General features: G+C 42.5%; 1 protein-coding gene across 1 annotated transcript in view; it reads left to right on the top strand.

Moving 5' to 3' along the window:
- LOC139694767 (corticotropin-releasing factor-binding protein) overlaps positions 1–6,483 on the top strand; it is a 144,109-nt gene extending 137,626 nt beyond the window's left edge. The window contains exon 7 of the mRNA XM_071593279.1: positions 5,263–6,483. Within this exon, the coding sequence (XP_071449380.1) occupies positions 5,263–5,474 (212 nt within the window). The 3' untranslated portion in view covers positions 5,475–6,483. The remainder of the gene's footprint in view (positions 1–5,262) is intronic.
- The last annotated feature ends 9,472 nt before the right edge of the window (positions 6,484–15,955 follow it).

The following is a 15,955-nucleotide window of genomic DNA, read 5'->3' as shown; positions in this document are numbered from 1 at the left end:
AGTTAGGTTTTTCTGATGAACAAGCTTTAGTTTGTCAGTCAGCCAAGGGGCTGCAAGAATTGCTGATTGAATTGGAAATTCAGTGCGACAGGTATGGGATGAGAATCAATATTAATAAAACAAAGGTTATGCGATTTTCCAGAAAGAAATAGGCTAAGCTAAGCTAAACATTAAAATAGGAGGGCAAAAGTTAGAGCAGGTAGAACAGTCTACGTATCTCGGAAGTATTTCGGACCAACTCGGTCAAAGTAGTAGGGACGTAAGGAGAAGAATTGCGCTTGGCAAAGAGGTTTTCACAAGGCGGAGGGAGTTGATGACAGGGACGTTGGGTAGGGATATTAAGAAAAGACTCGTAAAAACTTTGAGATGGAGCGTAGCTATGTACGGCGCGGAAACGTGGTCATTGAAGCAGGAGGATAGACGTAGACTGGAGGCTTTTGAAATGTGGGTGTGGAGAAGAACGGAGAAGGTGAAATGGACAGAGAAGAAAACAAACGAGGAAGTGCTTGGTATGGTGGGCGAAGAGAGGGGTTTGTTGGGAGAAATCCTATGGAGGCAGGAAAAATGGCTGAAGGGGGTATTGACCGGCAGTGGGATGTTGAATACTGTAATAGAGGGAAGAATGTTAGGCAAACGAGTAGTAGTAGTATTTAGGGGAGCGACCGACAGCTAAGGTCATTTCCACCATTAGCGATGGATAGGAAAGGTTGAAGAGTGGAGAGAAACCCGGCGTCGGCATTAGCCTAGTCTTTACGAAAGGCGCCAAGGGAGCCGCAGCTTAACGTCCCATCCGAAGGACGGCGTACTCACTCAAAGTGCCCTCCAAAAAGCACCTCAAGTAGGGATCGAGATACCTCTGAAAAATATTGAACACCGCCGGGATTTGAACCCGGGCAAACGAGGAAAGGGCAGGAATAGAATAGGGGTGTTAGACGAGATAAGGAAGACGAAGGAAGTACGCAGAGATGAAGAGGGACTTGATGTAGAGTAGGTTGCTGGATTGGCGTCTGCGGAAGCATGCTGTTGGTATGTCATTGGCCGGTGACTTCCGGCGAAATGCCCCCGCCCCAAAAACCTCCCCGACTGCCCACACGTCGCCCCCTACCCCCCGACGCCCTGTTTCACGTTCCAGCATCCCCTTTCACCATTCCTCAGCCCTTTCCCTCCCCCTCCGCCACGTCACGTGCCTAACTGTCGCGGCTGAACCACTTGGGTGCCTAACGAACGCTATTTATGACGCATCCGCGGGCGCCCTTCGCCCGAACCCCTTACACTCAATCTCTTATCCTTCTGAGCTCCACTCCGTGGAGGCCTACAACACGCGGCAGCATATGCCTCGCATTAATCCCATGTCTGCATCGAAGTATCGTTCGAAACACAAGTCAAGAGAGGAGCAGATAAAGCAGTCAAATCAGAATCCTCTTTGAGTAAAGTTGAAAGTGTTGATATTATCTATATGTGTGTGTGTATGTATGTATATGTAACGTGTCCTGTCCTCGAGTGAAGTACATAATATAACACCTTACATACTACCATCTTGAGGGTAGTATGTAAGGTGCTATACCATGTACTTCACTCGTTGCAAACTACCCACTTGAGGGGGGTAGGATGTGATGTGTTCGAGAGGGGAGGGAAGAGTGGAGACTGGGCATGAGAGGGGTCCCATCTCTCCGGTTCTCACCTCAATGTTGGGTGCGGGTGTTGGTTGTTGGCAGAAGGAGTATCTTAAAGTTTTGAGGTCTTCTTCTTGAGGGATGTAGGTGTGAAGGGAGGAGGCATCAATGGCAGTAAGGACAATTGCAGCAATAAGGATATTAGCGTCGGAGGTAATTGTGATGGAGTTTAACATCCTGCCAAAGTTGTATTCACCTATGATGAATGAGGGGATGACCATAGAGGGCGTCTAAGATCACTGTTGTCGGTGATTCTTTGCTGGGCGATGAGGGGAATGCAAATGCGGGGAAACAATGGCCACGTGATTGGGGAAGAGGCCTTCAACGGGTTTTTTTCATACGGGATCGCAATTTTTTTCATTCGGCGCCTTTGTTTCAGGTCATATCGAGCAAGTGAGGTCGCCGGGAGGGTTAGGGAGAAAGATTAGGAAACTTGTTATTTTTCTCCATCTTTTGTTTACAAAAATTTTCACGAACTTTAAATTCTCGCGAGGAAAATTAACCGCTCGAACAATTTCCCAAAGAACAAATTCCAGAATTCATTTCCGACTTACTTTTCTTGCGAATGGAGAATTTTTTAGTTTTGAACCAATTAATGATAATGACGTCCATTTTAAATGAGTTTGTCATTTTCCTCGGGCTTTAATAGTAATGATGTGATAAGAAAACAATAAGATGACAAACAATTTTGCGTGTGATTGCACTGCAGTAATCTGCGTATATCTCATAATTTCCATATTCTCTATCAATACCTGGATTCTTCCTTGAAGAAAAAACCATTTTTTTGGCCGATCTTCCGAATATTCTTTATAATTGCAGCTCTGAATTTAAATTCTGCATGCACCAGTTTTTCAATGAATACCCATTGGTGCGGATTGTATGGAAGCATTATGATATTTTTTTTTTTTTTATTCAGTATAAGTCCGAAAACAGCACATTTAGGCCTTTACATCGAACTATAAACAACGATAACAATGTCACATATACAAACACCCAAGCCCTAGATGTAGGGAAACTCACCCAGGCGGGAATCGAACCCGCGACCCTTGGAATGGCAGACGAGGACGTTACCCCGCCGCCACCGGGGCCGGCGATTTCGCGATCGGCGACATATTAATGATATAACGTAGCTATCGCAGTAGTTTGAATGGCATTTTAATATGCGGGAAATTCGAACGGGCAATTAATTATTCCATTGGAGCATTTATCTGAGGAGAGTTTATATTCACGGGAAACCCAGTCGAGTAAAAGGTCACTCTGGTTTTATAAGGAACGTGAGGGAAAGTAAAATGGAAATACCATTTGCGCATAGAAATAAATAGACGCTCCCAGAGGACTTTTCTTAAGATTCACTCCTTAAAGAGATGCAAATGAAATTAATGAGAGGATATTGGTCTTGGTCAGCCAATAGTTGGGCTGGCAAATATAGTAACAGAGTCTTATACGACTGCTTTATATAATTTTGTATAACACTACAATGTTTCAAATGAAGAGGAAATAGCAGTCCCTTCCGTAAGTTCTTCGTCAGTTATTACACACGAGGTATTACTGTCAATTATTTCCACTCATAAAATTTATTTCACTCTACGTGGCGTATTCACAGCCCCGAGATATGCACCTATATTATACACCATACAATGTGTGAAGTGAGCGTAAACTGAAGAAGGAGACAACATCTGCATCATCTACAGCTACACAAATCACCGGGATCCATCAATAAGGTGTGTGGCACAGGGTGCAAGCACCAGGTAGAAAGGGTACGGGACAAGGGAGAGGGAGGATGTTTAAGGGGTGAGAGAAAGGGAAAAAAATATTTACTTAAAATTCCTGGAAAAAGTTTACGGTAGTTCAAACATGTAGAAATAATAGCAAAAAACGTAATAGTATTAAACTAGTGTTAATTTTACCCACTATGGAAATTCTCAGGCATATCAAATAAAAAGGAATAAAAATGGACATCAACCACTTACACAATTGAGCACCATATTAAGGCAGACCATGCAAACTGGAACACAATTAGGGGAAATGCTATCAACCCACGGCCATGCAACTAGGCCCACTGACCTCTGACGCCGCAGGAGTCGAAGGAGGAAGCTTGAAAACACAGCGAAATGCGATTAAAGTTTTCTAACATTCATGCCCTTATGTGCGTATCAGTACTACTCGGTCATGCGGGAAGGGTATTCCGACTGCACAGAAGAGGTCAGAGTAAAATTCACGAATATAAGTAAGGCTATGTATTCCCTAGGCGCTGCGGGTGTCAAGTGGCGTTCTCGCTAGCTATGACCCCATGTGTAGTTGTCATTCCATATTGCCCGTGGGTGGGGGGAGTCCGTGGGTCTGCTTGTTCTGGCGTTTATTTCCCGAATTTTATATACATGATCAAAACGACCAATCCCAATGTTGGAAAAGGAATAATTGACGACACTTTGGTGTTTCAAACAAGCGGCTCTGAATTTATTTTATAAGTTCAAACTAGCCTTAAGGAGGCTTTGTTTGAATGATTCTCAACCCAACTCGAGAATCATTTCGACGAAGCTTACGAGGAAATGAGACTACGGAGGACGACGACTATGTGAATGAACGACAAGGGACGAATGTGGTCATTTGTTTAATACCCTGCCAGTCACCACAAGGGTGTGTGGCAGGGGATGATTTTACACTTAATATGGAAAGTGTTTACTCGAGATTAGCAGGGTAATTGGGAGTTATTAAGGTATGTTTCTTTAATTATACAGAAACTTTGTTGCAATGAAGCAACACGCATAAGTATATATTTCCTAAGACATTATTTGTCTTAAAATCTACTGAGAACATTAAATTAAATTACTTTGTTGGATTATTGATAACAAGGAACGCTAATTTAATATGCTCTTTTGAAGACTCTGTTAAGTAAGAATGAAAGCATTCATGACAACCCGCTCATAGACTTGGGCGCACAAGGTTATTCCGGAGTGTAATGGGTACTCTTGCCTTCGAAATCCAATATTCTGGGCTCCAATCGCACCTGTATGTGATTAGTTTCATGTTCTGACGTGTCATCGGGAATTGTAATAACGGTGCGTCGAAATGATGACACGCGGAATGCGTCAGCTTCTGCATCTGCTCCATTGGACTCTCTTCTTCAGTCCGGTTCAATATACACATTCGATATCAAATGATTATCAAATCGTAGCCACATTTTTTGTGAAGTTTCATTCGCGTCACATAGGTGCTTCCATGCTTATAAGCCTGAAAAACTTTCACATAATTTTTAAAAATTTCTAGTGCCAACACTTTGGTTGCAACTGCAACAGTTAAAAAGACACCGTCATTAGCAATATACTAGTATGTCGTGATTATTTAAAGTGATATCATACCCTATCTCGGCCTGAGAGTTCACCCTACTGTCGATAAGTGAACAATCTCAAGTCTTTATCATCCTAATTATATTTAACTTGGAGTCCACGATGAATGAGAAGTGTGATTTTTTGTGGAAAAATAAATTTCCTGTCATGGTGTGGAATGTTCGTGATATTTGAAGTTTCCTAGATCGATGGCTCGCTGGGACGAATGTCCATTAACCCCCCTCCCTCCCTTTCGCTCGCAGGGAGCACCGTGGAGACCATCCTGTGCGGGGTGAGCAGCGTCCGCCTCGTGTCGAGCGGGTGGTTCGACAACGCCGTGACGGTGGCGCTGCGCGAGGCGGCCGACCAGGACGTCGCCGAGGCCACGCTCGTATGCCCCTCGCCGCAGGAGCTGCTCCCGGAGGACCTGGAGCAGCTGGAAGCGGAACTGGGGCTGGATGGGTTCGGGGCATAGCGGGAGAGGCGAGAGAGCCCCGAGACAACCTTCTACCCCCTCCTCTCCCCACGCTCCCGTAAACCATCGCCGGATGATCGCAGAAAATGTATCACATTGAAAAAACATAAAAGTTCCGAAGGGAAGAAGGAAATGTGGATCTAAAAAGGTTTTCTCTTATATCTCTATGTAAAATGAGTTTCAACAGTAGGCTTCAGTTATTTCTTTTAACCGTACGTTCAAAGTAGCATCTTACGTGTGTAAGAAATGATGTAATCAATAATCAACCACAGGGTAAGTCAGCTGAGAGAAAAAATAAAATAATGCGTCCTCAGACGCGATATCAAATGCCTCAATTTGGAAATTAAATTGCGTAGGTTTTTGCTTCCAATGAGAAAGACTTTATCTCTACCAGGATGCCATGATTTAGAAGAATGGTAATGTTAACTTTTACCGCGAGAGAACACATGGCTAGCGTTTAATTTAACCTATGTGACATATTATGACCAATAGCAGCGTGCATTATGTATGAAAAATGAATCAAATCTAAAAATCAAACATCTCCATTAGCACGCTAGATAATTACTATGAAATCAAACTTAAGCATCATAAAATGTCAAAACAGCTGACTTCGTAGACAAGTTCTGAATCAAAGTCAGGCGTCATCCTCCCACTTAATTTATTCGGCATCTACTTAATTTTACGATTCAGTATTAAAACTCTTACTTTAGAGCACGGAGACAATAAAGAACTATCTATTGTTGACTAAGCTTTAAACCATTGAGAAAGAAATCTCCCAGATCAAATCATAACTTATTTATTTGTAAAGAATATTCATTTTACTGTATTACATGGTGATGTTGTTCTTGTGATGTGATTTGTTCTCATTTCTACAAGTTATTGTATTCAATACCAATTGTATTAAAATATCCTAATGATCATGTGCTTAATTAATATATAGAATTTGTCATCTTAAAATTGTGTCTTTTTATAATATTAGTCATAATATCATTCCCAAAAATAAAATGTCTCTTAACATCAGACAAAAAATAATATTTATTAATTATTGTGTGATTTGTGGGTGAAATTGTCCAAAAAACATAAAAGTTGAGTGAAGTCGACGCTGTTCCCAGGTGTTACCATGTAACTGCATGCACCCACCTCCATAACAGTTCCAACTGTATTGGTCCACGTGAAGTTGTGTCTCTTCAAATTTGAAGTCATGGCGAGAGAATAAATCGGCGCAGAAACAATTATTACTCATTCACGCGTACCAACTTGGACAAGAAAAGAGACAGATGCACTCTGAATAAGTAACTTCACCCAACTATTCTTAACATATTTCCGAAGAAACTGCGGGAGATGCCGCAACAGTAACATTTAACGGAGTCATCCACTAATGTGCATTTCAATGCAACAATTTCAGAAAGTAAAAATCATTCGCCTAGACGGGGATCCCAGTCAAGGCGAATAATTCTTACACTCTGAAATCGTTGCACTGATATTCTTAACATGCTTAAAAACAATCCGTGATTTTTTTACATTGCATAATACACTATAAGCCACGGCTAGGGAGTGGGTGACAAAGATTAATATTACGCCAGGCTAATTTTAACCCAAATACTTTTACCCCTACCGCGGTCAGACAATTATTCTGATCCCTTATCGTTCATTGAAAATGTGAAATCTTAAATTTATCTGTTCTACGCATAATCTCTCTAATTGTATTGGCAATATCTCTCCTACCGTAGTACGATGGGGGTTATAATGCATTTTAAACCTTACTGCTAAAGAAATATCCTTCCAATTAATGCAAGAGATTTAATCTGTAATTTAACATTCGCTCCGTAAGTGATTCCTAGCCTATTTTCTCTAATATTTTGGATACGCCACTAAGTTTATTTTAACATCGTTTTACAAATCTAGCTCCTCTACGCTGCACGCGATCCAATTCGGCAATCAGTCCAACTTTATGAGGAACCCATTTACTAATTAGCAGCATATTCCAAATGAGTCCTAACCAACGACAGATAGCATTTCTCTTTGATCTTTTCATGACATTTACCCAGTACTCTTCTAATAAATCCTCATTTTTATTGGCTTGTTCGCATATTCCCCGTATGTTTTGTGTCATATAAATATAATTACATGTTTCACGTCATATTAAACAGCGACGCATCAAAAAATAAAATTGGCGTTCCAAATAAGGTTGAGTCAGCACTTCATTTTAGTGGCTATAACGACTAAAATAAAGGGAAACAATGAATGCTTGAACGAAATTACGTTTCAAAAAATTTTCTCCGAGCCTCGGGCCCTGTTCCATCCAAGTCGATTTGGGTTTGCTCGTCCCTCCCCCCGCAGAGAATCGCATCCCTTTTGCCACGTCCCACCCTTGAAGCTTGACGTAGAGTTATATATATATATATATATATATATATATATATATATATATAAACCATAAACACACTAATCAACGCGAAGGTCGGTTTGGTAGGTGATGGTAGAGTTCACCCAGTACTAAGCCCGACGGCGTGTGAAATTCACACATCAGGGTAGGGGGGTCAGTTCCTTTCCCTATGCCGGTTATGGTTTCCCAGGAAGACCTGGTACCCGAAAAATCACATAGCTTGGGTGGAGCTGCAGGTGCCCAGAGAGGCTTATCAGGGTATAGAACTTGGGCCCTCCAGTCAGTAGTCCAACCTATCCCTGGACTATCGCCACCCCACACACACATATATACATGTATATATATTTATGTTTACATATATAAAACTCTACCACAGATATACAATACTTATGCCGATTTCATTTTTTAAAACAGTTAAGCCTAAGGTTGTTTCATTAGACTAGGGTTCAAAAAATTAAAAAGAAACCAATGAAGCAGTAATTTGGAAGAGTGAGTATCCTCAATGTGAGTATTCTCCTGCAGCTTTACACCAAAGAGAAAGCATGCAAAAAATTAGCCGATACAGAAGATATATACTAAATTATTATCGTAATAAACTCCACAGACGAGGACGATGTTACAGGGCAATGCGAATCGTGTCCTCTTGATGAATTAAATTTGGCGCTGATTAGATCAGGGAGCGAGGGCTCATGTATGCCGAATGCAGCTGTTCCAGACGTAAATACCACCTTCCAAGATGACTTGAAAAGAGATAAGAGTGTGAAGATGAGAAAAGGAAAGGTAAGGCAGAATCAGAAGCATTCATATCCGCATGTTCAAATTTTGGTACTTTGAGGATCAAATGTATTCACAAGGTCATGATACCCTGCAAGACATCCCAGCGGTGTCTTGCAAGGTACACATGAATATAATTATGGCAAAAAGGGAATTATTATTATTACACTATATAAACAGATAAGACCATATAAATAATATGTTCGTATTTTCTCGCACGATCATTGTCCATAATGCGTATTGATGAAATCTACGTCAATGCCGTCGCAGGCAGGAGCCAGAGTGAGCGCTGCGTTTATATCTAGTGCATTCGTTGGAGCATTTTTTTGAGTATATTAGCTACATGTATGTCTATTCGGATACGCATAAAGTTCAAATAAGTTTTGTATGAATATATGCATCTATATGGGTGTGCATCGGTATATTTTTGTTGGTATTGTATAGTTGGTATTTGTTGGTATTGTATGTAGTTGGACTCCTTTTTATGGTTGGTCTAGAATCGTAAGCCCTTGCGGCGGATTACGGTGTACCGTTGGGTTAATGTTTTTCAGCATTCTATTCCACTCTGTGACATTTCAGTTTCGTTAATTATATGTCGAAATCATTTTTGGAAACTATCGGAGATATTCAGTAAGATGTTGGCGAATAAGATTTTAAGGAATAACATTTTAATGAGGTAGCCTTTATAAAAATGCTAGTACCTTTCGGAGAATTTCGTTTTTCAGTGAAATATTTTTGGATTCTCTTTTAAATTTTCAGTTCTTTTTTCCCCTTTGAATTCGCTTCGATATCATGTCTTGGAATTTTCATTAAATATCTTATAAAGTTATTAAATAAATATCGCAATATCTGAATCCGTTTTTTGCCAGGGATATCTTTTCATCTTGGCGTGACGTAACCTTTGGCGTGTATACGATTTTCTTAATTCATCAATATAGGTTCAATGTTACCTTTCATTAAATTGCTTGGACAAGTAGAGGTCAGGAAAAGGCCGAGTCATTTAAATCCTTATTTCAAGCTATTTTCTCCAAATTTTCACCGAGTGTTTCCGATAGCTTAGCGAATCATTTCGGCCAACAGATGCCCGAAACTAAAATCTGCATGGCAGAGTGTATCGTATTGTGAAAACAACAACCCTAGCACATGCTTTGGGCCCGATCGAATGATATTTAAGAAACCCGCGTATTTTAGAGATTACATATTTTAACAACCAGAGATCGTATTTAAGAACTCCCCAATATATCACAAGGTTACCAGTGACTAGAATTCGCCTGATGTAAAGCTTATACCCAAAAGCAAAAACTGGGATTAACCCAGCAATAACAGACCTATTTCTCACAAATCCATACCATACAAAACCAAGGAATACGAGATCTGTTCAAAAAGTATCGCGAATTTTGAATTTTCGCGGGTAACGTATATTTGATTTTCAATTTTGTTTGGGCGTTATGTATGGTACTTATTTCTCTCCCTTGTGCCGAAAAGATCGGCCCTTTTGAATGCTCTGTTAACTGTTGACAGCTGTTTTGCTTGGACGTGTCTTGGCTTGTCTTCGATTTTTGCCTGTTCCAATAAATTGGTCAAAGAATCTGTATCAGAATTTGTGTGACTTACGAAATTAAGTGTACGGATGCATTCCGAATGTTGACTATGGCATATGGAGAAGCTAACTAGGACCGAAGCAACGTTTATCGGAGGTACAAAATGGTCTCCGGGGGCCGAGAAGATGTGAACGACGAAGAGCGTGCCGGACGCCCGAGCACGTCAACAAAAGACGAAAACATTGATGAAGTAAAGAAAATAATATTGGTCAATCGTCGAATTACTATTCGAGAAGTTGCTGAGGACCTAAACCTATCGATTGCCTCGTGCCATTACCATTGATTTGGGCATGACACGGGTCGCCGCGAAATTCGTATCAAAATTGCCCAATTTCGACCAAAAACTACAACGAATTAACATTGCTAATGAGGTGTTTTCCGCGACGACCCAAATTTCTCCAGAGGGTCATAACTGGTGACGAATCATGGGTTTATGGTTATGACGTGGAAACTAAAACTCAGTCATCCCAAAGGAAGCTGCAGCACGAGCCAAGACAGAAAAGAGCGCTTCAAGTTTGGTCGAATGTGAAAGTTTTGCTCACAGTTTTCTTCAGTTGCAGGGGCGTGGTGCATCATAATTCCTGGACACAGGGTAGAACGGTAAATAAGGAATATTACCTACAAGTTATGCGCAGCTTGCACGAAGCAATCCACCATAAAGGCCCGGATTTGTGGAAGAACAAAAATTCGCTTTTGCACCATGACAACGCCCCTGGAACACATCGTTACTTGCGCGCGAATTTTTGGCCAAAAACAACACACTAATGATGCCGCAGCCACCGCATTCCCCAGATGGCCCCCAGTGGCTTTTTCTTGTTCCCGAAACTGAAGAGGCCCATGAAAGGACGACGCTACGCTACGATTGACGAGGTAAAGACTGCATCGAAGGAGGAGATGAACAAGATCACAAAAATGATTTTTTGAAGTGCTTCGAGGATTGGAAAAAAACGTTGGCACAAGTGTATGATATCAAATGGGGATTACTTTGATGGGGAAAAAATAGCTATTCATGAATAAATAAATCATTTTTGAAAAAATACAAAAGTCGTGAGACTTCTTGAACAGACCTCATATATAACTGCTAGTTTGATAGTGAGATACCTCTAAAGTCACGAGTTATCGATAAGAAACCAAACCGGTTCTCTCAAGAGTAACTCCTACCAGGTACAACGCGCTTTTTTATTATATTGTTCGACTTCGTAGAAAATAAGGTTCCAGTAGATGTGGTTGATAAATAATGGTATAAATAAAAAAGTCCTGGGCTGGATTGAAGACTTTTTGAATGGTCGCGTACAAATGGTAGTAATGGACAGTGTTAACTCTACAGCAGAAGTAGAAAACACTTCAGAAGTTCCTCAGGGAAGGTACAGTTCAATATTTTCGGCAACTCAACACGTGCCTCGCTCACCAAGGTCGTCACCTGGATGAAATAGTTTTCAAAACCTAATGAAACTAAAATGACATTGAATGCAGTTTTCAGAATAAAAAACGCTTTTTAATTATCGTAGTTGGTTTTTTACAATTCACCCATCGAAACAGGTTTCTGCTCCACCCATGCGTGTATGTATTTATGCATGCATATTTATACAAAATAACAATATAGAATATATATTTTCATCAGTGACGATCATACAGTCAATACGAAGATACGTAAATAATGTGGAGATCCAACGTGAGCTGAATATCCATTGAATACAGGGATATTACTCCTGTAGGAGCAATATAAGTATTTGTTTTCAGCCTCACAAATTATTCTAGCACGATTGTATGTTTATTCGTATATTTATATAGAAGTCTATCCAATTCCTTTTTAATCGATTCTCTTTACAAAATGTTTCATACGGAATTAATATAACACCTGAACATCATTTTCAAGTAAGGTGTCGCAGAGTAATCAGTGATACGTCAAGTTTTTCGGTCACCTATAATTACATCGGAGACTCCAGCGATGAAGTGAGCCAATTCATTTTTTTAATAATGAGTGTGTCTGGACAAATAATGGACAAAACTTAAGTTAAGCGCTGTTGGTTTCGGTTAAATTAATATTAAATTAAAATTTATATTTCTCATGAAATCTTCTCAGCGCTGTTCAGCAAATTCCAAATATTCAAGATGTTTCAGAGTCAGATTTTAGTCCACATCCTCTTGAGAACATGACGGAGTAATAGAAAGAATAGTAAGTAAAAGTATGGGTAGAAAGTACAAGGTCTTTTCACTTCTGGTCAGAAACACTTCTGAGCAGAAGACGGCTACAATGCCTTATACAAGTCGTCGAGAGAATTAAGTCACAACGCAGGGCAACCTCCTGGAAATCTCTGCATGTATAAACGGACAAAGAAGGTATTGAAATGTTCTAGAATATTACTCCAATATTCGGTACTTATAAAGTACCGTTGAATGCCATTATTCATGCTTGATATTATGAGAAGATTGTTTGATATTACGAGAAGAGCCACTATGACGCTCTTAGAATATGGTTAAATGCTTAATAATGCTGCATTGGAAGGGGAGATGCTCAACATGAATTAATGGAAACGATTCGGCCAACAGTGACACTAACTAATTAATGAAGAAGTTGGCTTTGAAAAATTGGTGATTCCGTCCAAACGCTGTGAATATATAAGACCGATTTGCATTTTTTAAATGCCAAAATACTAAGAACTGAAATTTCTCCTTGTATCTTTCAAGTTCAATAAGAACATGCATGTACACTTGTTCCAGTTCCCATCGAAAATAAGTGAAGGAATGAAGACTATAGGTAGAAGGAGTCCGCATTTATTACAAAGGAAGGCGGCGATCGACAGGAAAGGTCTTTAGCGCCATGAATGGATGGATGGGTAATTCGGTAGGGATAGGATGTTGAGGGAATGGAGGAAGGGTGAAGGGAAACCCGGCGTCGGCAATAGCGTACTACTCTTAAGGACGAAAGATGCCAAGGGGACGCATTTGAGCGTCCCATCCGACGGACATCGGACTCACTCAAAGTGCTCTCTAAAAAGCACCTCAAGTATGGACTGGGATACCACTGAATATAGTAATCCGGCCACACCCTGATTTCGAAACTGGATCTTCGGAATAGGAAGCCTGCACACTAGGGCAGACAAAGAACCGACTTGCGTTTCTAGTGTTTGCAAAGGTTTGAGTTGTCCCAACAACTCATCAGCTAATCTAGCGCAGACAGCGTGTAGTTTAAGACTTTAATTTCTCCTTTGCGTTGGTTAAAATATGATTCTATAAATTAAATGTGTTGTCTCAGGCGTAAATTTATGAAATTAAGGCAACATATTGAAATGATATAAGTACCTTAGTAATTCTACCCAACCCTCATTTAGAACACGACCCAGGGTTCGACGTTGGACGTCATCATCAGGGACAACCTGATGATGACGTTCACAAAGGACCTGATTATTACGTTTGACGATTACAGAGTTACTTCTTTCATTTCAATGCTATGAATGCGTTTTCAAATATAACTAAATCGATCAATTTTCAAAGATTGGCCATGAGGAAGAGTATAGAATGCGGCTCTGCGGTAGGATGGAGAAAGTTGAGTTGATAGGCTAAGTGAGAAATGAGGATTTGTCGAAGAGAGTACGCAATTCAAAAATGATAAGGAAGAGGACTGCATCTTAATTGCGACAAGTTAAGCACAAAATGTATTCAGCCAAGCATTACTGAAGGAAGAGTTGAAGGATAAGGAGAAGAAGGGAGATTGGAATGATGGAATAAGTAAGGACAGGAAGAATTTCCATTAAAATAAGAACTCAGCGTAGTGTGAAAAGGCACGAAGGCTGAATAAAAAAATACATAGAAAAGACCCTTCAAAACCTGCGGAAACACATGAATCCGTGGATCCATCAAAGAATGTTCAATGAATAAACTCAGTCTGGTATTTGAAGGAGAATTGGTAGCGAATGTTCTGAATCAGTAGCGCGCGCGCGCCATCATTCAAACCGCAGGCCGTAGCTTGGACTGCCATCTATTGGCCAGTTTAGAAACGTCCACCCCCGAGCACCATTCCCGTATCATTGTGTGTTGCCATCTGCTGGAAATTTTACGAAACTCAGGCAGCGACCTTCGCGCGAGCGACACACGCGGCGAGAGAGAGAAAAAGAGAGTGAGGGAGTGAGTGTGCGGCGGGGGGCCGCCGCGGCCACTCGCGCTGCTGAGTATCCGTCTCCTCCCCCTTCCCTCACCTACGCCCCCACACCCTGCAACCACACACACTCGTCTCCCGTGCTGACGTCACCGCGGAGGGACGCCACGCCACACGGGCCCGATCTCCGCCCGCCTCCGTGGATCTCCTCTCCCGCCTTCCTTCCGCCACCCCCCCGGGCCACCGGAGGGGGACTAATTGCAGCAGCCGGGGACACCAGCGCACCACACGCACGCCGGACCCGGTGGGGTGCGGGAGGGAAGCAACAACTGTACCGTCACCAAACCGTGCCGTGGGAAACTAAATGGGACGTGGTGGACGGACACGCGATGCGTGCGTAGAGCGGGAGGGGGGGGGAGCTGGGTCATGGGGGATGCGGCGACGATTCGGGATCACCGCGCCTCCATCAATCGGTTGACTCGTGACGGCGAGCGAGGAACGAAAGGCGATGCCTCCGCGAGGTAATTGATGCATAAGCCGGGGGCGGAAGGTGGGGGCGCTCGAATTGGGGCCGAGTGCGGCGGAGTTCCTCCGCGACCCCCCGCCCCCCACGATCCGATCCCGAACGATGTCGAGATGAAAGCGACGCTGATATACGAAGTGCATAGACGGACACCCGCTCTGCATTCTTATAGTGTCGATATCAATGCACGCATCATCGATCTCGGTACGTCAATCCGAAGACACGTGGACCCCCTGCCACCCTCCTCTCCGATTACCCCTTCCGGCACCCCTACTCCCTCTGCACTCACCTCCCCCTCTCGCTCCCCCCCCCCGTTTAATTGCGGCCCTAGCGGGATCATCCCGTTCCAAGGCGCGACAAACCCAGCTGCTTCCTCTCCTACACATCACGCTCTTTCCCTCCTCTCGGCTTCTTCGTTTCACGTTTTATCGGTCAATGGGAATGCAGCACTGCTCGTCGTAAATATCCCTTCTTCTTCACGTACCTCGTACCTCTACATCGCTTCGCACCTCTGGGTGCCGGACGCCAGAGGTATGCGTTCGCGTGATGTTTCCAGGCCTGTCGTTTCGAAGCACATCACTGGCCACGTTGGGCTGAACGACTGCTTGCCTTGACCTCACCTCCGCCATTCGGCTCCTGCCACCCCGTGGTTTGCTACTTTCGATGCAAATGAACGAGCCCACCTGTTTCTTCTATCCCTCTTCGCGCAATGCCTGCCCTTCTCGTTTCTCGTCGCCATTACAGGACTTCGGATAATTTTACGAGGACTCTCAACACTATCTCCCCCACCTATTATTCCAGTCTTCGGATAAATGCTGACGAAGTAATTAGTTTTTTGTCCTTCCACATCGCCTCAGAAGTCGTCACCACTGCTTCTGAAGATGGAAAATCTCCCACGAAAGTGGTCTTTCACCACGGGAAAGAGGAAAAAGTGGCGTGGCTCTAGGGGTGGGCTATAGGGGTGGGCTATAGGGGTGGGCTATAGGGGTGGGCTATAGGGGTGGGGTCTAGGGTGGGTGAGGAATGCACTTGAAAATGATTTTCACGACACATGTAGCAGCAAAATTGGTGATGCGCGGTCGTGCATTATTATCGTGGTGC

This window comes from Hetaerina americana, unplaced genomic scaffold, assembly GCF_022747635.1.
Source record: "Hetaerina americana unplaced genomic scaffold, ioHetAmer1.1.p SCAF_54, whole genome shotgun sequence".
Classification (NCBI taxonomy): Eukaryota; Metazoa; Arthropoda; class Insecta; order Odonata; family Calopterygidae; genus Hetaerina; species Hetaerina americana.
Note: the sequence above shows the minus strand (reverse complement) of the source record. Positions and strands in the feature narration are given on the sequence as shown.